The following is a 22,744-nucleotide window of genomic DNA, read 5'->3' as shown; positions in this document are numbered from 1 at the left end:
GGGGGCGGGCCGGGGAGGGGCTGCACCGCAGCACCCCTTCGCTGCCGCCGCCGCCCGGTACCAGTACCGCACCTATCGGACACCCCACGGCCCCGCTGCTCTTCTACCCTGGGCATCCTGCACCACCCCGGGCACCCCTGCACTGCCCTGGGCATCCTGCACCACCCCGGGCATCCGGACCTTGCTGCACTGCACTCTGTACCTGCCCCAGCCACTCTGCCTGGGTGCCCTCCACCCCCCCGCTCTGCCCAGCCCTGAGCTGTGCTGCCCCAGCACACCCCAACGCAGCTAGAGCAGCCCATACTCTCCAGCCCTGGCATCTTTCCCCAAGGCCAGGAGCGCAGCCCCTGCCGCTGCCACTGCTCTGCAGCACCCAGCTGGTCCAGAGAGGATTCACCAGGTACCAGTATGGGATGCCCCATCCCAGCCTCATCCCTGGGGCCAGGCGCAGCCCTGCCACCCATTCACCCTCTGCCATGCACCGGGCTGCAGGCTCAGCAGCCACAGCCCCATAGGCCCCAGCAGTACCATGCAGCAAGACCCAGCACCCCGTCATTCCCCTTTCTTCCTGGTGTGCCCCTTCCCAGTGTGGGGATATCTTCTCCCCCCATGCACAGCCTCCTGGCAGGAGCCACCTCTCCTCCAGCCTGCCTCTGCCCATGGCAGAGCTACCTCTCTGTTTCAGTCCTGCCTGATGGGATTACAGAAATCATTTGAAACAGGGCATGGATTTGGGTCCTGCTGGATGTGCCTGGTCTCTGCATCTCTCTGCCATAGCCAGGGCAGCATCAGCTGTGACGCCTGATCAAAGAGGAGGACATGCAGTTACCAGCAGACACCACTATGCTTTCCAGTCTGGGCGAGGGGAGCTGGGCTCTGCCTCCCTCCCACTGCCAGAGCTGCATCCCAGACCGTACCCAGGCTCTGCAGAGCAGCCACCACTTCCTGTTTAAGATGCTTTTACAGCAGCATGTGAAGGGCAGGTATTTATTTTGGCTCTCCTGCATGCCACCAGCACATGCACTGAGTCAGTGAACATGCAGCTGCAGAGAGATCCCCGCACCCTGATGCAGTTTGGGCTTCACTTGCCCCAGCGCCTTCTGGCTGCCGCTGCAGAGTAGGTTAGAGCTTTCCTGCCACACTCCCTCTCCAAGGGACTGCTCACTGGTGGATAGCAGCTTGACCGATTTTATTGCTGGCCTGTTATATGCAGGGCGAGCTATGTGTTGCCACCCTGTATGCCCTTGAGCAGACAATATGGCCCAGAGCCCCATGGGATGGATGCACAACCCTGCCCTGTGCCCACCAGGGTTCATCAGGCCTGAGAAGCACCTTTAAGGGGCCCCAGGACTAGTGCCAGGCTGCCCTGCAGCAGGCAGAGCTCTAGTCATGGCTCCGTGTCCCACTGCCCAGCAAACCCAGCCCAGGATGGGGTCATGCTGCACAGCTGCAACAGTGCCTCATGGCCCACTCCCCACCATGGGCACTGCGTGGGAGGGTTGGGTGCTTGTGGAGCTGCTCCACTCCCAGCTTCAGCTGTTGTGCAATTTTCTTGCACATCACCAGCTCTGATAGTGCCTGACAAACTGCCTCTGCCTGTGGCATAGTCCATGGGGACCACCTGTGCCAGGCTGCCAGGTGGGGTGGGTGCACAGGGCACAACCTACTCCTGCCCACCCATCACCCCACTGTGCCAAGCCTAGTACAATCTTAGGCTTCTGTCCATGGGCTGGGCACACACCGTGCGGCATTTCCTGCATACACCACCCGTGGACCCTGCCCAGGCACCCATTGCAGCTGGCCCCCAGCTCCAGGGAGCCCAGCATCAAACACACACACACTCCACCCCAGATCAGTGGCCACAGCAGGGCAGCCGCATGCATTACTCAATGGGCAGCATGTAATAAAATCCCCCTGGTAGCCTCTGGCTCTGTCACAAGCAGCGTTTAGCCACGACTCAAGAGACGAGCAGAAGGGCTGGAATCTGTCAGACCTGCTTAAAACTGCCGTGGCTCAGTGCTAACATACAAGCACAGCAGCAGCAGCTGCAAGGCATGCGGCCAGCCTGGGCAGAGCACAGCTCCCCAGATGTGCCCTGTGCTGTGACCAGGTCTCGGCCCAGTCCCCACACCCCACCCACAGACTCCTGCACCCACTGGAAACCTCTGGCCAGCCTGAGGGTCTTGTGGGGTCTTGCACAGTGGCAGCCCTGGGTCTGTCACAACGACGGAGCTCTAGAGTCCTGCTCATACCACACAGACCCAGCCTGCCAAGCCGCTGGCACAGCTGGGGGGAGCCTTTTGCAGAAGGGAAGAGCAGGGGCAGCCCCGTTGCTGGGCCATGCAATAAAGCAGGGTCCCCTGGCAGCAGGCACCTGGCCCCACAGGGGGACACACCATTCCCTTTCCCCCAGGGAGGCTGGCTGGTCCCTGGAGTGCTTTCACCAGATCCCTGGGGCTCTGAAGGGCACAAAGCAGGTCAGCACCTGACTCCGTACTCTCCTGCTGCAGCACCCCAGCCCTGTCACAGCTGCCATGAAAGCAGCACCCCACTGCGCTCCTGCCCATGGCCATGCTGCCTTCTGCCGCCCCGCTCTGGTGCTGGCTGCTGCAGAGAGCTGCCCTCCTCCGGCACAGCAGTGATGCAGAAGGCAGAATCCAAGATGCTGCTTGGCGCAGGCTCAGCTGCCTCCGAGGGGCGGCAGAGGAGAGGGCCACCAGCCGTGGCCATGCATGCCAGGAAGAGGGGCTCGTTCTGCCCATAGGCAGTGCCTAGCTCCTCCAGGCTGTGGCTCCACTGGCCCTGGGCACTCCCTGCCCACAGCCCGGGCAGGGTAGAGGGAGCACAGCCCTTCTCCTGCCCCAGCCCGGGGTCCCTCAGAGCAGGGGCCAGCAGGCACGGCCATGGCCACAATCAGGGCCTCCACCTCCGGGGTCATGCAGCACAGGCTGTGGACAAGCAGAGCCCCTGGCACCAGCCTGCCCCGAGGCATGCTCCTAACAGCCAGCTCCAGGCTGCTCCTCAGCCTGATCCTCATGGAAGGTGGCAAGCAGGGATGCCTGGAGGAAGCAGCCCTGCACCCACAGGTGTCTGTTCTCATGAACTAGGGAGTCTGTCTCCATCAGGCCTGGCCAACACCTTCCAACGCACCTGCAACAACACGGCAGGAGCCCGGCACAGGTGCAAGGGCAGTGCAGTTTGGGATGAGCAGGGCTCAAGGTGGGTGCGGTGCCAGGCAGCCCACACTGCTGTCACTAAGAGAGCAGACATGCACCTGCTCCCAGGGAAGAAAGGGCTCAGCTCCAGTCCTTGGGGCAGCAGGCGCTGGCCATGAGCCAGCATACAGACCAGCGCCCTGGGCCACCGACATCACTCACAGTAGTCTGAGCAGCGTTGAGGGCTAGAGCTTTCCACTCCCTAAGCCTGCCTTCTTGCTATGGCTGTTTATTTGCCCTTAGATTAAGATCAAGTGCAGCTCTTCCATGAGTCCCTGCGAGCCTTACCATATCTCACACAGATAGGACAGAAGGAAGACAGTGGCCAAGAAAAGCTACCAGAGGGAGCACAGGTCAAATAATGCACAAGCGAACTGCCGAGGAAGAAACAAAGAGAGAAAAAAGGTGCTGATGATGGTGGTTTTGAGGTTCAACAGACAGCAGGAATGGAAAGCACTGATCTAAAGCAGCCTCCTACAGAGATGAGACTTTGGACCTGCTGGCATAAAGTTGAGGATGGAGCGCGTTACCCAGACCCTGTGGCCATCAGGAAGGAGCTAGCAGAGGAACGTTGGTGCTCATCAGCAAAACCGTGCTGCAATGAGAAGTAGTGCTGTGAGTGCACTTGGTCTGCAGCTCCTCCTAGATTGCAGAGGTACTAGCTTGAGCATCTCAGTAACTGTTGAGTGTGTTATGGCTCAGAATTACCCTGCAATATAACTCCCTCTTTGCTTTATACCTCTCATCCTGGTGGAACGTGTCACAGACTACTAGTAAAGCTCTTAATCAACATTCAAATCCTACAAAGATTGCACAAACCCTTGCAACCAGCTTACGAAACAAACAGGGAAGAAGGGCTTTCTTTCCCAAACCAAATTGTTTAGCTGTTCACAAAAGCTGAAAATGCAGACATCAGTTCTGCTGAGAAAGAGGTAAAGACCGTGTGTGGAGCTGCTGCTGGGCTGTACTGGGAGGAGTGCTGAAGAGGAAAGGCAGGCTCTGAATACACACTCCTTTTGCAAAGTAAGCTCTCTGTATTCATCCGAGAATGTCTGCAGTATGGGGTTCATCTGGTATAAATAAAATACAAAATTTTACAATGTCTTAATCATTATTTTAACAAAAATACTAAAAACTGAGTAAAAACTGAAACCGAAGTGGGAAGGGAGACTATCAGCCACAAGGGATCTCCATAAACATTTGTAGAAATTGGATAGTAAAAACACTTCCTCTGTACAATAAAACCATCCTCCTGGCATCTCCCTGTGAGACAGGCAGCAGCAGCACTGGGGGCACAGGCCCAAGGACACAGGTTGGGGGCAGGCTGAAGAGGCTGTATCCAGTCCACAGTGATGTCTCCTTCCTGGATCAGGCTGAAGTGCCACAAATCAGTAGCGTCCAAACGGGTTGTTGTTCTGCTGTGTCTGTGTATCTGTTGAGGTCAAGACAGTGTTAGATAGTCACAAGGTCTGGTTCAGGAAAGAGATCCCTCTCCCCACATCACCAGCACAGTATGAGGAGTGTGTCTCAGGCTGTGAGAAGAAAAATAAAACCTTTATGGCACTCCCTGCTCTGCTCATTTGTCATAGCCTTTAGGCAGCAGCAAAGTCAGGACCTTCTTTGAGGAAGAGATAGATATGTGCCAGTCCCAATCCTGAACCTTCTCTAGAGGAGGTCTATCCATCCCTCCTAGTGGAATTGGTGCACCATAAAAAAGCCCTGAAAGGTGGCAGCTAACTGGGACAATGTTTATGGATTAATTATTTCTGATTTTGAAAGAAAATCAGCCCTGTAAGATGGCTTATTTTGAGCAAGATGTTCACCTGCAGCCATAGAAGCTGCTCAGTCAGCTAGTGTCAAACACTCATCCTGAGGCACATCAAGAAACCTGAGTTAGTGAAGGTTTCAGACACCTATGCTGGCTCTATGTCAGTATCTCAGTACAAATGAAGGACATGCCCAAAGGATTTCTACATGGCACAAAAAGGGTAGGACACATGGTAGAGTTATATTCAAGAATGACATGACCTTCCAAACTGCTGGGACTGATGTTTTGTGATGTATAGTGCTCACAGAATACTTGGGTATTGCCCAATTAATAAAATTCTGTATTTTATAGTTTTCCTGAAACTCCATCAGCATGTTTGACCCTAAGTCAGACTAAGTAAAAGACGACCAGTGTAACCTGGTTAGCCTGCTCTCCTCCTCAACTCTGCTGGACAGCAGCACATTCAGGGATGCCCTGGAGCCTCCTAACACAGCCTATCCTGGGCCCAAAGTATTTTTGTCCCCCTCCTACAGGCTGTTCTTGGTTTATGCCCTGCTTTCCACTCTATCCCAGACACTACAAATAAGAACTCCAGATGGTTCCTGGTGGAACTGATGCAAACCCAATGAGGGAGCATGGAAGCTGCATGCTGACACATGGCTGCATTGGACCCACGCATGTGTTCCATATAAAACAGCTCCGTTTGCTGTACAGACAGGATACAAAATACGGCTATTCTGCTATATTCAGACTCTTATATGAGGTCTGCCTATACTTGAATGTCCTGGCTGGGATCCTTGCACACACTTGTGGTTTGTGAATCAGGCTAGTGGGAAAGTTAGCACATTAAAACTTCTGGTTTGGGGAGGTTTTTTTGGTCACAAGGACTAAGAATTTTCCTTCAGGAAACAAGTATAAGTACAATTTCCAGGCCCCCACTCCACACATTGTTACATCTAGCACAGGCTCACACTTAACGCACTACCAAAAAAATCCCTGTGCAGTCCGTTTCTGGGCATTTTCATAGCATGCCTGCCATTTTTATGGCAGAAAAGCCAGTGAGGTGACAGTAAAACAGCAGGCCATTCAGAAGCGAACAGCACAGGCACTGGGTTCTGTTTCTAGATCCCCCAGCCAGTAGTTCAATGCAGGTTATAGGAATACAGTGCCAGACTGAACACCACCTATGCCATTAACCTGTCTGTGATGGCAGCCACGGAAGCCCACAGAACACTGCAGACACAGGAAGTGCAGCAACACTTCTCAGAGTACCCTCCCTGCCTCTACAAAGTCTTGCCCTGACCACAACATGAACACAGTATCTCTGGGTCATCTACCAAGTGAATGCCCCAGGATTACAGCCTCTCTATGCCCCTCAGAGGTCACCTGCAGCAGAGGAAATACTTCTGAATGCTTTAAAACTACAGACTGGATCCCTTTGAGAAAGCTGCATGGCTGCCCAACAAAGGCTCAGCTCCCTCATCCCTGTGCAGGCAGCAGAAGGAAGGTCTGGAAGGTTGCTCACAAGCTGGCAAGCACTGCCTGCCCTGCTGCTGTGCCCCCTTGGGCCAGGAGCTTTAAGTGCTGATGCCACCTCATTGCCAGCATCATTTATGACCTCAGACAATCTGGCTTGGCCTTACTTCTCCACACCAGGGTACGTGCAATAGAAAATGACGGGGAGGAGACTAGGGATGGGATCAAGAACACTAAGGCTTACTGGAAAGCTGCTGTTGAAGCTGTCGAACCAGAGCAGCTGTTTGCTGCTGCTGCTGTGTCTGCTGAAGGCCCTGGCGCTGGAACTGCAAAGAGAGAAATGTAGTTATAGCCACACCACCTGGCTGGAAGCCTCGGCATTCATACAAGCCCTGGGAAGTGCAGGGGGAGAAAGAGGGGATGCAGGTGGAGCACCATTGGATTTGTGCTGGACTATCACGGCCCTCTACCTACGAGGGAACACTCACAATGGGCTGCTGCGGGGGAAGAGCCTGCATCCCCAGCCCTGGGGGCTGGCCCTGCGCCTGTGGCTGAGGCACTGTGGAGACCTGGGGTTGCTGCTGTGGCTGTGGCTGCGGCGGCTGTGGCTGCTGCTGCTGCTGTTGTTGCTGTTGCTGCTGCTGCTGCTGTTGTTGCTGTTGCTGCTGCTGCTGTTGCTGCTGTGAAGACAAAAAGAGAAGGGACCATCAGGGAAATGTCTGGGCAATGCATACAGCAACAGGGCAAAGGAAGGGCTGAAGGAGGAAGGACATTCCATGCAGTAACATACCCTCTTACACCATTTTCCTTACAGGTACCTAAATGACCCAAATTTCACCAGGACCCTCCCCCTGGCCGAAAAATGGCAAGAAATGCAGGGACAGTAACAAAGATGTTCTGCAAGACAAGGTATCGACAAATGGCAGGAAGAGAACTAGGAGTCTACTGGTCAGCTGGGGAATGACTAGGAGCAAACAAGATACAGGAACAGAAAACAACTAAGTGGTACCTCAAGAGATCGGCTGGTTCATCTCTTGCCTCCTGGTTAAAATCAGCAATAGTGACTTCACTGAGTATTTGCCTGACCTGTTCTCAAAATTTTTGCAGAGGAAGCCACAGAGCTCCTATAAACTCCCAACACAATGCACTCCAGGTTACAGTCACTCCTACTACTGGAGTTTGCCCTAATCTCTACCCTGAATATCACGTTATGATTTAAAGCCATTTCTCATCCTACAGCCAAGGGACAAGAACATATAAGGGTTCTTTTTGCTTTTTCTGAAGACAAAAAACTTGGGAGACTTCTCTCCCCTCTTGTCTCTGCCTCTCTAACTCAGCATTCAGCTGTTTCAGCCTTTCCTTCTCAGTCACATTCCCCAACTCTTCAATCTATCTTGCTGCTGTTCTCTGCAACTCATGCCAGCTGGTGTTGCACTTCAGTAAAAGGATGCAGATAAAACTGGATGCAGTGCTCCAACCTAGATGTTGATAGAACTAGTTATGGTGAGAAGAATATTCCATGTGTTAAACTTGGAGTCAGAATATACCCATGAATCTCAAGGTTTTTTCTTTTCTCCTAATTTTCAGACATTTCTCCCATCTGCCAATGTAGTTTTTAACTCTCTAGATCAACAGAAGAATATATAGCAGAAATGGAAAACTACTAACGGTATCATAAAAAGCCAGCATGGTGATGCTAGGTACAGTTCCGATCACTGGCTCAGAAGGGTAAGGTTCAAACCTTGAACAGACAAAAATACAATCAGGAGAAGGGACAGTATCTTATGAGAGGAGATTAGAAAAATCTGGCCTATGGAAGCTGCAAGTGCTCCCTAGGAATACACTGGCTAAACAGCAAAGAGAAAGAAGAGCCAGTAAACAACAGGACACAGTGGACAATAATAATTGAACACAAGAATCAGTCACAAACACACTGAGGCTTGGATCAAGGATTCAACCCAAAGGGAGTGAGTTTCTACAACAGCCTCCTAACTTCCATCTTAAACCAGTCTGGCCACGTAGGTTCTTGAAATGGATGCTATGAGCTGGGTATGACCTGGGACAGGAAAGACGACGACTGACTAAATGAGCCAGGACACTCCTCCTGATGTCATGTCCTACCTTCTTGCAACAGCTGACCCATGCAAGCCAAACCAAAAGGCCATCCATCCTTTCTACAAACCACTGCATCATGACAGTCAACTCAGGCACCAGGAGTCTGTTCCACATCTGGTATACCTCTGATAATACAGCAGGAGTCGTGGTAACGGGAGATTTTTGGGCACTCCACTTTTTCTTTTTTATTTTGAAGCAACCAAGCAATGTCAGCTAAAAGCTGAAGGTATACATGAAGTTACTGAGCTAGGAGAAGTTCTAGCAATTTGTCTGAGGCATGTTCTTTTTCTAAATACGAGTGATGGAGAATGCTAAAAGAAATTAAGTGAATAGTCAGGGGGTGCTACTCATCAAAAGGACTAAAAGCTGCTGACCATGCTACAGGCAGTCTCTTGTCCAGTGCAAGACAGCAATTCTCAAATACTGCTGACTGCAGCTCCCTGCAGGAACCACTGTCTCAGTCAGGACCCTCTCGGAACACAAAGCCTCAGCACTCTGAGCCACGTAAAGTCTCTCCATATTCTACAGGTTTGCTAGGCCTTGTCACAAGGTATGCAATTCACCAGTTAACCCAAACTATTTCTGCATTTCTCTGTCAATTGATTTCTGTAACTCCAAGGAATGTATTCATACCTGTATATCATGTAAGTATTTCATATTTTTAAGACCAGAATGCAAATCCATGGAATACACGTCTGTTGGCACACACCTGTGAACTTCTTCAAACCTAGAGAGTTGTGTATAACAGCTTACTTTGGATCAGTTTTTCACCATCCGCTGTTAGCTGTGGAGTACACGGACTGATTCACACATTTCCTGCCATTGGAAACTGCAATCAATGCTTACTTTGATCTTGTGAAAATGCAGATATGCCCCAAAAATGAACTTGTAAGGAACAACTCTACCTGCTCTTGTGTGGTCAGGGGGATTTCCACTTTGTTTCTAGCTCCTGCAATGCTTCCAAGACAACTAGCTTTCTGTACAATATTATGGGCTCAGCTAGAGCAGGAAGAGGTCGGATGGAGGCCAGAGGACTAAACAAACCTTTACTGCTCCTAACTTCCCTTTAGCTCATGCTGGGCAACTGGCAAAAGACAGCGCAGCAGGTGTCTCCACCAGGAGTGGCCAGCTCTAAGGAAGGGAGAACTAATACAGACAGCCCCCAGAGTTGATGTCCTTCCTGGCACAGAGGGGCTGAGCAGAGTGTTGCTGACACAGAGCTAAGCAGTGCTGGGCAAGCCTCCTCCAGCTCCAGCAGCCTTCCTCCTGTCAGCAACCACTCACCCTCAGCATCTGCTGCTGCTGTTGCTGCTGCTGCCTCAGGTACTGCTGCTGCTGCTGATCAGGCAGTATCTGGCTGGGTCGAATTCCTGAGGGGACTCCTTGTGGACCCAAATGGTTCATCCCACTCATCATGGGGGCCTGCTGTATTGACTGGTGAGGAAACCTGCAAGAGAAAAGGACAAGCTCATGGAGTAAGAGATTCGTGGGCAGTCAGCTTCTTCAGCCCAAACCCAACTTCTGCCGTTAATACGACAGACAGACTGAGCAGCCCCTTGCAACCCATGCTGCCTCTCTGCAGAAAGGTGACAGACACCAGGGCCTCTAAAGGGTTTCATCCAACCTGTTCTTCTAGGCGCCCTAAGTAACAGTCCTCGGCCCACTGTTCTGCATGGTTTCCCTGCTGGATTTATGTCTGTTCAGGAGCAGTGGAAATCTCAGATCTAGCCCTTTGATGGTGATCTGCTGGTTAAATTTAAAATAAAAACTATGAGAAAAATGACCTGGGAAAGTCATACTTCCCAATCCCACTTTTCTCTGGCTGGTAGCACTGTCTCCTGCCTGCAGCTAGCATCTCCAAATTTCATCCTGTCTTTCTTTTTCTTCCCAGGACTGAAAGATGGATAAAGATGTTCCCCTGAGGGTGTGAAGGACTCAGATGCTGTATAACATAGCATGGAGAACAGGCTTTTCACAGATAGCTGTCTGGGTTGTGTGAGCAGAAAATCCCTTGATGAAATACAGCTTATTAACATCCAGTAGGGTGGGAGGTACCTCTGTGTGTTGCCCAAGGTGTGCCCATAGCCAGGGGCCTGCTGGTGTACATAGCCACTTGGTCTCTGCTGCATCTGTCTAACAGGATCCACCAAGGCAGGATTAGAGCTGGGGTGGGAATTCTGATAGGGCTGGCCAGAATAGGTAGGAGGTACCATGGTACCTGACTGGGAGGGGTGCTGCTGAAGGCCTATGTGGGAGACATAAGGTGTGCAACCCTGAAATGAAACAAAAGGCCTTTATCAGTCATCAGGTAAGGTACAAAAGACAATTTGGAACACAGGACATCAGCCTCTTGTAAATACTGTCACAAGGCACCTAATTTCTGGGATTCAGATTCATGCTGTCCAGTAAATGAGTGAGAAGAGCCAAGAGATTTCACAATTTAGCAGCAGAAACGAAGATGCTGCCCTGTGCTGAAGCCAGATTCCAGTCTTACCTGTGGTCACTGCCACTTACCTGGGAGGGCTGCAGCGCTCCATAGGATGGGGTTGGAGCCATCTGGCGCACGGGCTGCTGTCCCATTATGCCTTGGCCCTGCTGGAAGGCAACAAAAAACCACTCTTTTTAACATCTCCAACGGGCAGGACACTGCTGCTGTCTTCTTGTCAGCTCCCACCAAGCCAGACAAGTAGCTTCGCTGCCAAACCTACAGGGCTGCTGCACAGCACACAGATGCTAATGACTTCTGCCTCGCCCCAACTTGGGACAAATAGGCCACTAACATCCCTACCACCCCACAGCCAGTATATGTGCCCCTCTCACTGTGCAACGGCCACAAATGCCCTAGTGCACCTCACTGACAGCCTCCACCGTCGGTGACATGGGCCCACAAAGCAGGTGGCAAACACAGTGCTGCACCAGAGAAACAGACACAAGAGACAACATCTTTCCAGGGCAGAAAAGGAGACAGGGTTGGAGAACTCTGGCTAGAAGGGATAGCCCCAGGGAACAGCCTGGGCTTGCTGTACTGTGGGGTGCAGCAACAGCAAGACCACAGCTCCAACCTACCAACTTTGCCTGAAGCTGCTGCCTCAGTATCTGTCCCTGGGACACTGGAGGCTGCTGTCTGTACACTGCTGGCTTGTAGGAGGGGTCAATGCCCATCATGCTTCCCATCCCTGGAGGCAGCACACCACTGTAGGGAGGACGACTCTGAACAAGTTTTCCTATAGGCATGCGTACAGGTCTGTAGGATGTATCCAGGCGAGGGCCACCTGCAAGAGGAAGAGAAATAGGCTGACTAGTCACATGCTATTGCTGAACCTTGTAGCTCTAGAATAACCATTCATCACTGTACCTAGACACATGACAGGCAAAAAGGGAAAGTGTAGAGACCTGCACAGATCATCTCACGGAAGGGGCTCTTACAAGAAGTTCCCAAGGAGGTGCAATATGCTCACCTCTTCTGTGCACCTACCTGCTGGAAGAGGCTGATTCTGGGCATAGAGACCCACTGGTGATTGGCCATATGCCAGCCTCGACATAGTGCTTCCTGACTGGTGATGCAAGAGATCTGTAGGCATACCAACTCCATATGAAACCCCTCGGCTAGGGCCCAGCACGAAATCCTGCAAAGAAGGAATAAGAAAGATCAATGTGCACTGCGAATTCATGAATGGATGAAGAGTATGAAAGGGTTGCAAAGTCCACAGGAGGAAGCCTGGGGTGCTATGTGAGCTAGGTAGTCTCCTTCCCTCCCATCAGGGTTTAAGAAAATGTTTGCCCTGCCCCAGGCTACAGAGAGCAGGATAAAGCTCCAGCACTCCCAGCTGAAAGGAAACACATCCCATCTTCACCATTACACCACTCTCAGGTTCCTCAGGAAGACTCAAGTGTTTTGTGTCTAGGAGGAGTGGATACGGGAGATCCATAGCTGTTGGGCAGTCAGTTACCTCAGTTTTGGTGGCAGATTGGTTGCGTTTCTTGGTTTTGCTCTGTTTCTTCTTGCGTTCTTCAGTAGAGGTGGCAGGATTGGAGCTTGTTTTATCAGCCTTGGCTGGTTCTGCAGCTTTCTTCTCTGGCTCTAAAGCCACAGGTGTAGGAGGCTCTTCCTCTTCAGGGGGCAGTGGCAATGGTTCCAAGTAGTAACTGCGGGGCTTGGGTTTCAAGTGTGTGTGGTACAGAAGAAGCCTCTGCTGCTCCTCAAATCTAGACACCTTGCGATCCACCCGGACTGTCCCAAACCATCCCCAGGAGAGGGGGGCTGAGTGCTTTAAGCCCTCAAACAGATCCCATGGGGAAATCTTCTGCTTTGTAGAGACCTGCAAACCCTTTAAAGCAAAAAAGATAAGAACCTCCAAGCCCCTGTTTCTCCTACGAGGGTATAGGAAACTATGCTTTCTTCAGGCTCTACTCTATCTATCCCAGTGAACAGCCTGAGCCCTTACTAGTGGTCCTTGCACTTCCACGTGTCAAAGCAGTCATTTCTAAAGGCCTACATCAACAACTGCCAGTCTCCTCCATTCCATATCTGCTAGTCTTCTGCACGCTGGTACTGCCCAGTAACTCAAGCGGCAGGGATTATGGGTTTCCCTTTATGCTTTATATAGCCATAAGTACAAAAGCAAAGTTTAAATAACTTCTCAGGCCATAGCAGCATATATCACTGAATGTTAACACCCAGCTTTGCCTTTTTTGGGCATGGTTATGTGCCAGCTTGTCCGCGTGCAGCCAGCCAGTTCAAGCTCAGCAGGCAACAAGGTGGTGCATACAGATGCCTCACAAGCTGTGTAGACTCAAGGCATCAGAGGACAAGGTGACACCTGCACTCAGGAGCTGTGGTGCAGACAAAAAAGCTTCACTTACCTCCTTCTTGAAGATGGAGTCAAATCCAGCTATTTTATTGCCTTTCGTGTCAATGAGGGATCCCTGAGGTTCACAGGTGATGACATCTCGGGTCTGCTTGGGAAGTGGCAGTAGCTGTCGCACCTTCTCCAGGCTGTCAGATTGCCGGTCCCCCAGCTCTTTCTGCACAAGTGGAATAGAGAAGACTTGAAGAATTGCTCAGTAAAAATCATCCAAAGCCCACCTGTGCCTCTTCTGGTGTCAACCAGCATCCCTGCATTACCTCTCACCTTTGCACCCTTCAGCCCTACAGAGCCACTGAGGCCACCCTCACCACTTCATCTAAACAGCAGCAACAGGACAAGTACCATTCATGAGACAGGTAAATCCGCATAGTTTGACAACTGTGACACAGCATACACTGCTCCCCATACAGGGCCTGATGTCCCTCACCCTGAGTTTCTTGACAAGATTCATGTATGCTCGCTTGTTCTCCTCCATGCTGCCCTGAGAAATGCTGGACATATCAGCAGCCAGGGTGCCGTTGATGAGAACACTCAGCATGTCCAACACGGTGGTGAAGAGCTCACTGTTGGTCAGAGCAGAAAGGTCAAAGTCACCTGAGAAGCAGATACAAAGCCTCTGCCATCATAGTAACACCAAACATTATTAAATTGCCGAGAGTACTGCCTACAGTCAGAAGTGCCAAGCGCTCTTCAGACTAACCTCCCAGACTAATCCTCCTGTTGCTTATACAACACAGGGTGTTCACACTTGAGTCAAGTGCAGTATCACAGATTAAGACTGCCCTCCTGTCTATCCATTCAGCTTCCCCAAAAAGTAGGTCCAGACTCAACTCTGCTCTGCTTATCTCTCTGCATGTGGAAAGCCAAGTTTGCTCTGGATATGTCAGAGTACACTTGGGTACTAGGACATAGGTTGTAGCCTGCTATTCCTCCAAAGTTTCTTTCAGCTGTCACAGTACTAGACAGATTGTCTAGAGAGACAGCTAGCTCACATGAGAAAAGGGGCCATGCTAACAACTGCCTCCCTTGGGAAGTGTATGGATCAGAAGTCAGCCGCAAAGTTACTTGTTTGACTGCATGTCCACCGTGCCACTGCTGATGATGTCCAGGAGAAGCACAGCCCATTCAGTCGTCTGCTGTGTACTGCGTTGAACTGTGTCAAACATTCCCCCCACCTGGCAGAAAAAAGTAGTTTAGTCACAAAGACACCATGAAGAAACATTTAAGATTTAAAAGTGAGAAAGCAGCCTAAACCAGAGCAACTCGTGTGCTACAGGAACTCCTACTGAGAGCTGAAGGAGACTGCAGTCAGCAAGACAAATCTCAGATGCAAGTAGTAGTGCTGTGGACAGCAAAAGCATGAAAGGGGAAGGCACATCTCCAAAACAGAGACCAAGGCTCTGGATTTCATCCTGGCAAAATAAAGCAAGGGAGTTTTTCCAGGCAACCTATCCCAGTCGGGGCTCAAGATCTAGAAGCAGCACAGTGCCTCTCCTACCTCCTTGCTTCAAGACATGTATAGCCCCGCCAGTGTGTGCGTGTTCCAAAAAAAAGGAAAAAAGGCAGACAGCTCTTCACCCCATACAGTTAAGCTCTTTCTTTTTTTGCAGCTGCTCACCAAATTCAGACGTAGTTTCAGGGCCTCATGCATCAGCTGCTTGGCTTTGCAGTCATCTTGGTACTGATCTTCCCGCCAATTTGTAACAATCTAAGAAATTTAGAAGACAGGACAGACCTCGCAAGCTGTATGCTGAAGTTCACAGAGAGCAGCTTGTACTGCCCACTGTCCAGTGACTCACAGATGGTCAGCTCAAGCACCCTATACCAACCAGGGTAAGATCTTTGCCTTATCATGCATACAATCAGACAGACAACATCCTCGAGGACATGCCCAATAGCCTGGAGGCTGCAGGAGTGAGCCCTTGAGGAAGGCAAGGGGAGAAGCAAGACACCTACCTGCTGGACCTGACTGTACAGAGAGGTGAGGAGGCCTTCCCGCTGCTCATCCTGTCCTTTCAAGCATGTTAGCACCAGTGACAGAAATGGCTGCTGGCTCAGGAGGGACATGCTGCAGAGAGAACAGAGATGGAGCTACACTGCTAGCCTGGGGTATCAGCTCAATAAGCATTGCCTGCCCTCTCCCCAGGACTCACCTCTTCTGCTTCTGGCGGTCCCGCTCTTTGCGGGATGATGACCCCAGATGTTGTCCTTTCTCTAGTTCTTCTCCAGCAGCTTTCAGCACATGGCCCTGCACTGATGTTGGAAGCTTGGCAATCAGAGGGGCCACCAACCACACTCCTGATCTCTCCAGGGAGCTGTGACAACACATGACAGAAAAGCAGTGTGCACTCCAACCTATGACTCAGACTTGTCTACAAGGCAGCTGCATGCTGGGACTACACCTACCTGAGGATGGGTTTAGATTTGTTGCTGGCAGGTGTAGCACTTGTTGAACTACTGATATTGTTGACTCCATTGCCAGCAGAGCTAGCAGAGCTGGTCTCTGCTGACTGCTGGAATACCTCAATGGTAGCCTTGGCTATGTTTTCTAACAAGGAGTTCATCTCCTGGAGATAGGGAAGAAAAGACAGCTAAGTCCTCCTCTGAGAGCACCCACTGACAGGGCTGGCACATTTCAACACAACTCAGTACAAACACAGTCTGCCAACTTCCCCACGGCTGCTGCTCTTCGGGTCTCAGACTCATTGCATCCTTCTCATGCTTGGCTTTCACAGGCCTGACTCCCTCTTTCCTTACTTTCTCCCTATTCCCACTTCTGCCAGGCCACCTCCCTACCACCTCACAAGCAGCCATTTCAACACTGGCAACACACATCCCTGTATGGTTGTTTTGAGCAGAAACTCACATTGTTTGCTGTCTGCTTAATCATGAGCTGCAGCTCCAGCGAGGATTGCCTCATCGTCCACTGGTCCAGATTCTGCAACACACATATGCATACTTCATGTGAGTCCTTATCTCAGTTTAAACTCCGTCAACCCACATTCTCAACTTTTATGATAACTAGCGTCAGACCCATCAGAGGGCTGCACTTTGGACAACAGCACTCTACTGCTACGTCAGGCAATTACTAGGACACTTAGATTCTGCCAGGAGCCTGCACCTGTAAGATGCGTTTAATCCTCTGCCGCTGAGGATTTTCTCCTTCCTCATTGTCCAACAGCCGGTGTGGATAACAAATCAGCTGCATCAGCCTCTGGGCCTGTGTGCTGCTCAGGACAGGATCCTGCAAGTCATTGCTGTCTTCACAGAGGGACTTCAGACATCGCTCACCTACCCACTCCTGCAAGACGAAGGCAGAGTCAGCACAGTCAAACTAATGTCTGATTCGAAACCAGTGCCCCTCCTTTCAACCTCAGAGAGATGCAAGGAATATGTCAAACTCATAAAAACCTTATTAGTACGCAGTTATGCCTGATAATCATTTCTCTTTATGAACTGTACTATCCTGATTCAGCAGGCGTCAGACACAGCACAGCAATCACAACAGAGGAAACATCAACTTTGACAAGTCAGCAGTGGTGAAACACAGTAGCTGCTGTTTCTTTTGATAAAATATTGGTATGGATTTAACAGTACATAGACACTGCCATGCCCAGGCTCCATCAACACTGCTGCTTGGGCTCAAAAGATCAGAAGGGATCACTTAAAATTATTTGGTCTATTTCCTGCACAACAAAGCCCTGGAGCTGTCCTAAATTAAATAATTCAGGGTTGCAGCTAAGGCTAAACTAGAATACTTCTTAGGGAAAAGCACACCCCTTAATTCTCAAATAGTGATGGAAAACACACTGCCATCCTTAGTAAAAACCAATGACTTTACTTCTCCAAGCCTGGAAGGGGGTACAACTGATGATGGGACACAAGCCATTTATAAAGTCACTAATCATGAGCAGAAGGTAGACAGAAAATTACTGTCAGCCTCTCAATTGCACTTAGTGGTCCCTAAATGTATGATAATAATAAAGGCCGCAGTTTCCAAAACAAAACTGAAGTACTTCTTCATGCAATCTACAGTTAACCTGCAGTATTTGTTACTGAAGGATTTTTTTCATACTGAAAATCAATTAGGCAAATTCATGAAATTAAAATCTACAGAGGACTGCTATATAAGCACTTCTGCAGCTGCAGAGCAAGCCTGATCAGAGAATTCTTCCACTGAGAAGTGACAACCAGAGAAGAGATGAGGATCCAGTTCATGAAGTACAGGTGCTGGTACTAAGACTAGAAAGCTAGGAATAGTCCCTCTCAGCACTAGACAGCACTCTAAGCACTAGGTAGAGCACAAAGATCAGGAAGGCTAAATCTCTGGTTTGAAACCCTTGTGAAACAACAGCCTAGATCTTCAACTTCATATCACATGAAGTTTCCACTTTGCCAATACATGTGATCTGGTGATTTCTTCAATGCCTATTACATTTCTCCCCTTCAGTGTCATCACATCATAATCTCCTGAAATTTCTCTTCCTTGCATATGTAATATGCGTATCATTGGGAAGACCGTTTCTGTCACTTGCTCAGTTTCCTACAAGAATTCAGACTTCATCTCTGATCCACTTTATTGGTATAATCTCACAAATAACTACAAAGTCAACTACCATCTTCAGCCTTGAGGGACTCCTAGCCTCCCTCTCTCTGCAATATTTCTTTACAGAACAGCCACCTCTGCAGGTTTCATATTACTGAAACAAAGCCCCTCATCTGCCTCTTCAAAGGAGAGCACTATGAACACATTTTCCAAGCACTATGGACAACGCCACCATCCCTGTCATCAAATTCAGGTTAGCATCTTTGACTTAAGCCTCCCTCTTGGTTCATCACAGCTCTATGAAATTAACCTTTTTCAAAAGGCCAGTCACAATTACATTTGTTAAATTAAACAGGATAAAGGGCAGACCAGCAACTATGCCATAACCATTTGCACCTCAGAAACCTTTAACTTAATTCTATAATCTGCTCCTTTTCCCTACCTCCTCACGATCACACACACACACACACACACACTTTCTACCTACTGTGAGTCCTTCCTACATAGACTGGGACCAGCAAAGGAATATCTACCTCTGTCAATGCTACAATCAGGTTTCAGTAACAGCAAGTATTTTGAACTTATGCTCGTAAATAGGCGGCTCCAATTCTTTGGTAGGCTAGTAACATTGCTATTATAGTGAGCCAAATAAACAACAGCATCATAAAGCATGAGGACAACATAGCACTAGCACGTTGTGTTTACACATTAGCAATACAGAATATAGGTTTCAAATTGTAACTCTGCATCTCTCCTGTTGATAGAATAAATTTGCAACTAAGGCCAAGAACACACTTTGACACACATATTCATACAGTAGTAGCAACAGCCACTCCACTCGGCAACTAAGAGCCTTATTAGGCAGGTTTCAGTTCCTCAAATGTCAATTTTCCACAAAGGAACAGAAATACTGGTGCTGTCAGATTAGGCTAAGCAAAAGGTTTTTGTGGTTGTTCCTTTAATTAACTAAACAGTGCACTGCATAGCCCAGGGATACATTAACCGCTTAGCTGCAAGCAACACTTAAGCTGCATTCTGAAAGGCACCATTTATCACTTCAACAAGCTGTCTTTCTCATGCTTATCTTCTTTGCCTCCAGCACACATCTCAGCAAACCACTCCCAGCACTCCCCTCCTTGGACATAAGCCCTATGCTGTTGCCAAAGCAAAGGGGATGTGCAGTCCCTGCATATTGCAACACCTAAGTCTTGACAACTGTTTGCCTCTCTGTTTTTCACTAATGGTGAGCAACCCTTAGCGCCATCACGTGGCAGAACCATCGCAGGTTCTTTACTAATCTTTCAAAGAAATACCAGCCAAACCCCATCTGCAGAAAGTCATATGGGATATATCTGTCTGCAGAAGTGATAAGGACACACCTAGAGATGAGACAGACTCACCTGTTGACATATACTCCTTAGTACATACTTGGCATAAATATCCAAGCTAGCTGTTTCTACAGTTACTACCCGACCACCAGCCTTCCTGGTGCCCAGCTCATCATCCATGATATCATCGACACCTCCAGGGTGGGAAAAGCCAGAGCCTTTCAGTTCTGCATCTCCTACAAGGAAAGCACAAATGTCACTTAATCATCAATGCTAAACCCAAAGCCTGATCCATAAAACATCATGAACTTTTGTAAACTCTCTCTGCGACCAGTGATTGCTTTGCAGCCAAGAGGTACGAAGCACGTTTACGGCTCAACCAAAGGGCTTCAGACAAGCCACATACCCACAGAAAAAGATCTCCCCTGGCCTTCTGTACAGCCAACACATGAAATACAGTGCCTTTCTCCCATGCCCCTAAAAACATTCTTACAGGTTCAGGCTAACACAGGTACACACCCAGAACAAAGACAGCCTTCAGCACTGCAAAGACTGCTCCATCCACAATACGATTCTGGGAAGCTGCCAGTAAGTGACGGTCACAGGAAGAGCGGATTCCCACCGTGGGTTTGTCTGCAAAGAGGACAACGGGGAAGGGCAATACCCAGCGAAAGAAAGGTGCAGGCTCCAAAGCTGTTGAATTATGTGCCAGCCAGTACCATAGAATCCAACTCAGAGAATCCTGAGACTAGTCCTTTTCCTAACTGTAACGTTTAATTAAGTTTCACAAAGCATAGTGCCAATCACACTGTGACAACTGAACCATGAAATTCAAATGGGGAGCAGTGCCTGGGTCATGAACTCCAAGCTCCAACAGTACCCTAACCTAGAATACAGGCTGGGTTTAGAGATCTGAGCTATCAGGATACTGACAAGGAGCCAAGAACAGAGCTTCCTGGACTATTTCCATCATAAACAAAAAGGGAGTGCTGTAAAATCTGGCACCAAGTTAAGAGGCTATACAAAGCTCTAGACATAAAGAAAAAAAAAAGAAGTGATCATTACTCTAATGGCTTAGTGACAGCAAGGCCACCTCTATTGGCTGGTTTCCTGCCTCCAAGGGCCTCCTCCCCAACATGCCTGGCTACCATGGAGTGACAAAAATGGAAGGATATTGTTCTTTGTCCTCTGCAGAAAGCAGTGTACCAGGCTTTGCCTATTTTATTCAAAGCAAGCGGATATGATCTTTAATCATAGGGTTCAGTATCTCTTTTCTTGGGGTGCAAGAGCCTCAGTACTTTCACAATAAAGAAAACTTTCATTCACTTACTGCCATCTTGCTGGCATGGGTTCAGCTGTGGAGTCTTAAACAGATGGAGTAAAATCCGGCAGGTCAGACGTGCTCCTGGTTCTGAGTCCTGCTCACTGCAGGCTATGTAAAGAAAACAGTCAGCTGAGATTTCTTAAGCACTGGGACAGCTGACTCTCAATCCAAAAGCTATTCACAGTGCACTGCCCTGGAGCAGCCAGTTCAGAAGCTGTAGCAGCCTTATTGTATTTACAAATATGGAGCATGTGCAGCAATTAACGTGCAAGTGAGCAAATCCATCAGTATTATCTCCAATGACATGCACTGCACTCTGCTTGCTCCATCTTCCCGACTTCACCCTGCCAGAGTCTGGATACTGCAATCTCCAGAGCAAAGCTAGGAAGGCTGGTGGCGGAATAAAGGCAGCGTGACCCAGGCCCTGTAGGCCCAATTGGTCAATTTGGCTGCTTTAGTCAAAATGCTAAGCTGAACCATATCAGCAGTGGGGGGTGTACTGCTGGAGTTCAGAGCTGAGTACACTGGTCAGACGGTGGGGCTGATAACATCTCTCCATGTGTCTTTCAGCTTGCACACAAATACCAGAGAGCAATACGTTGAAAAACTTTAGTACAACCAGTTTTTGATAGAAACCAAAAGGCCAGAAACTCTCTAAAGCAAAATGTCCAATTCTTAAGTACCATACTAAAAAAGAAGTATTGGAGGCATGTTCCACAAAGTATCCATTAAGCCAGAACTGAGACTAAGACCAACTTTCTGCAGTGATACGCTTACCAGCATTGAGGAGTGAGGGGATAGCGGCACAGCGAATCAGGTCCTCCAGCAGCAGGCACTGCCTGGCAATGAGAATGGCAACAAAGGTGGCCAAGGAATCATGGAAAGATAAGTCACTGACCTGGAAGAGAGGAGATCAGCCAGTGATCACAAGAGCCTCTGCCTCATTCCCTCTGTCAGCAATTCCTCAGCTTGCCTAGGAGCTGGGGGTAGAAGGGCCCATAACCCCAGATCAATGTCCGTGATCAGCCCAGGCTGCAACAAATACCAAAAGGTAGCCCTGGTATTCAAAGCCTTTCCCCTGTTCTCAGAAGACAAAGCCTCCATCCCTTGTTCATTTCTGCTTTCTCCCAAGGGATCCCTCCACTCCTGCTTCAATTCCTTTTCCCCTTTTGAATGTTTGCACTTGCATCAACATTGCAGAGGAGATCATTGAAGCCACAGGTCCCATTATTGGAGGAACAGCACAAAGCTTTGAGCACACCCAGCCACTCGGCACTTAGAGACTTGCAGTAGCCAGTTAGCTCAGCACACAGGATAGCAATGTCGTTCACCCTGTTAAATAAATAACGAAGAAAGCAGAGGGTCAGCTTTGCTACTCATGCACACCATCAGGTCAGTGATTCTCTAAGGGACCCCAGCCTTGGCTCCTTCTTTCTCACACCCCAAGACAGCCAGGGAATGGCTACTGGTTTTCTTACCCTAACCTAAAGCTTTGACTACCTCAGTAGAACTATGAAAGTTCTGCCTCTCACCTGTCTGGATCGTGGTGTCCCACACACACATGCATAAGTGCATTACAGACAAAACTGTAGCGGTTGGCTGGGTTTTCATTGAGGCTTTTGCCCAGGTTGGTGTACGTAAAGTTATGTGCAGACGGATTTTCAATAGTGTCAATCATGAACTCTGGTTCCCATAGCATGTTGGAGTCAGATGGCTCAACATTGCAGTAGATTGTGTTCTTCACCTTGGAGCAGAAGTCACTAAACAGGACAGGAGATAGAGATTAGGAACATAAAAAACTAAGTTTCCACTGAAGTCTGATAAGCAAAGCAATCCTGTGCAAGACAAGCCCTCCCTGGGCAAGAACATGTGGAAACTCAGGATCACTGTGTACCAAAGACTCTCCTGAAAGACTGAAGCTGGTTGTTTGTTGTGGAAGCACCTGGAAGTTACCCGTGAGCTCAGCATACATAGCATGGGAATGGCTATTCCAGGTCAGCTCAGGGAAACACCTAGCTCAGCCCTTGGTGTCAGAACAGTTGATGCCCAGAAAAGAGTTTGAGAGAGAGGCAGGCACATGGCAATACTGCTCCAGCATCATTCT

At 49.4% G+C, this 22,744-nt stretch overlaps 1 protein-coding gene across 3 annotated transcripts in view; it reads right to left on the bottom strand.

Moving 5' to 3' along the window:
• Window positions 1-4,226: 4,226 nt before the first annotated feature.
• Window positions 4,227-22,744, bottom strand: part of MED12 (mediator complex subunit 12) — a 37,084-nt gene continuing 18,566 nt past the window's right edge. The window contains exons 21-44 of one of the 3 annotated variants that reach the window (XM_064463047.1): window positions 22,173-22,400; window positions 21,828-21,972; window positions 21,418-21,538; window positions 20,647-20,748; window positions 19,836-19,949; window positions 19,389-19,552; window positions 16,564-16,743; window positions 16,309-16,380; window positions 15,849-16,009; window positions 15,596-15,757; window positions 15,399-15,510; window positions 15,061-15,150; window positions 14,508-14,617; window positions 13,870-14,005; window positions 13,438-13,599; window positions 12,525-12,902; window positions 12,050-12,200; window positions 11,641-11,846; window positions 11,089-11,169; window positions 10,630-10,847; window positions 9,859-10,021; window positions 6,948-7,139; window positions 6,704-6,785; window positions 4,227-4,647 (exon numbers count right to left, since the gene is read on the bottom strand). In XM_064463047.1, the coding sequence (XP_064319117.1) occupies window positions 4,604-4,647; window positions 6,704-6,785; window positions 6,948-7,139; window positions 9,859-10,021; window positions 10,630-10,847; window positions 11,089-11,169; window positions 11,641-11,846; window positions 12,050-12,200; window positions 12,525-12,902; window positions 13,438-13,599; window positions 13,870-14,005; window positions 14,508-14,617; window positions 15,061-15,150; window positions 15,399-15,510; window positions 15,596-15,757; window positions 15,849-16,009; window positions 16,309-16,380; window positions 16,564-16,743; window positions 19,389-19,552; window positions 19,836-19,949; window positions 20,647-20,748; window positions 21,418-21,538; window positions 21,828-21,972; window positions 22,173-22,400 (3,574 nt within the window). In that variant the 3' untranslated portion in view covers window positions 4,227-4,603. The remainder of the gene's footprint in view (window positions 4,648-6,703; window positions 6,786-6,947; window positions 7,140-9,858; window positions 10,022-10,629; window positions 10,848-11,088; window positions 11,170-11,640; window positions 11,847-12,049; window positions 12,201-12,524; window positions 12,903-13,437; window positions 13,600-13,869; window positions 14,006-14,507; window positions 14,618-15,060; window positions 15,151-15,398; window positions 15,511-15,595; window positions 15,758-15,848; window positions 16,010-16,308; window positions 16,381-16,563; window positions 16,744-19,388; window positions 19,553-19,835; window positions 19,950-20,646; window positions 20,749-21,417; window positions 21,539-21,827; window positions 21,973-22,172; window positions 22,401-22,744) is intronic. The other 2 variants (XM_064463048.1, XM_064463049.1) reach the window with 2 other exon arrangements.

Source organism: Phalacrocorax carbo, chromosome 11, assembly GCF_963921805.1.
Source record: "Phalacrocorax carbo chromosome 11, bPhaCar2.1, whole genome shotgun sequence".
Lineage (NCBI taxonomy): Eukaryota > Metazoa > Chordata > Aves > Suliformes > Phalacrocoracidae > Phalacrocorax > Phalacrocorax carbo.
This window is presented reverse-complemented; position numbering and strand designations above follow the sequence as displayed.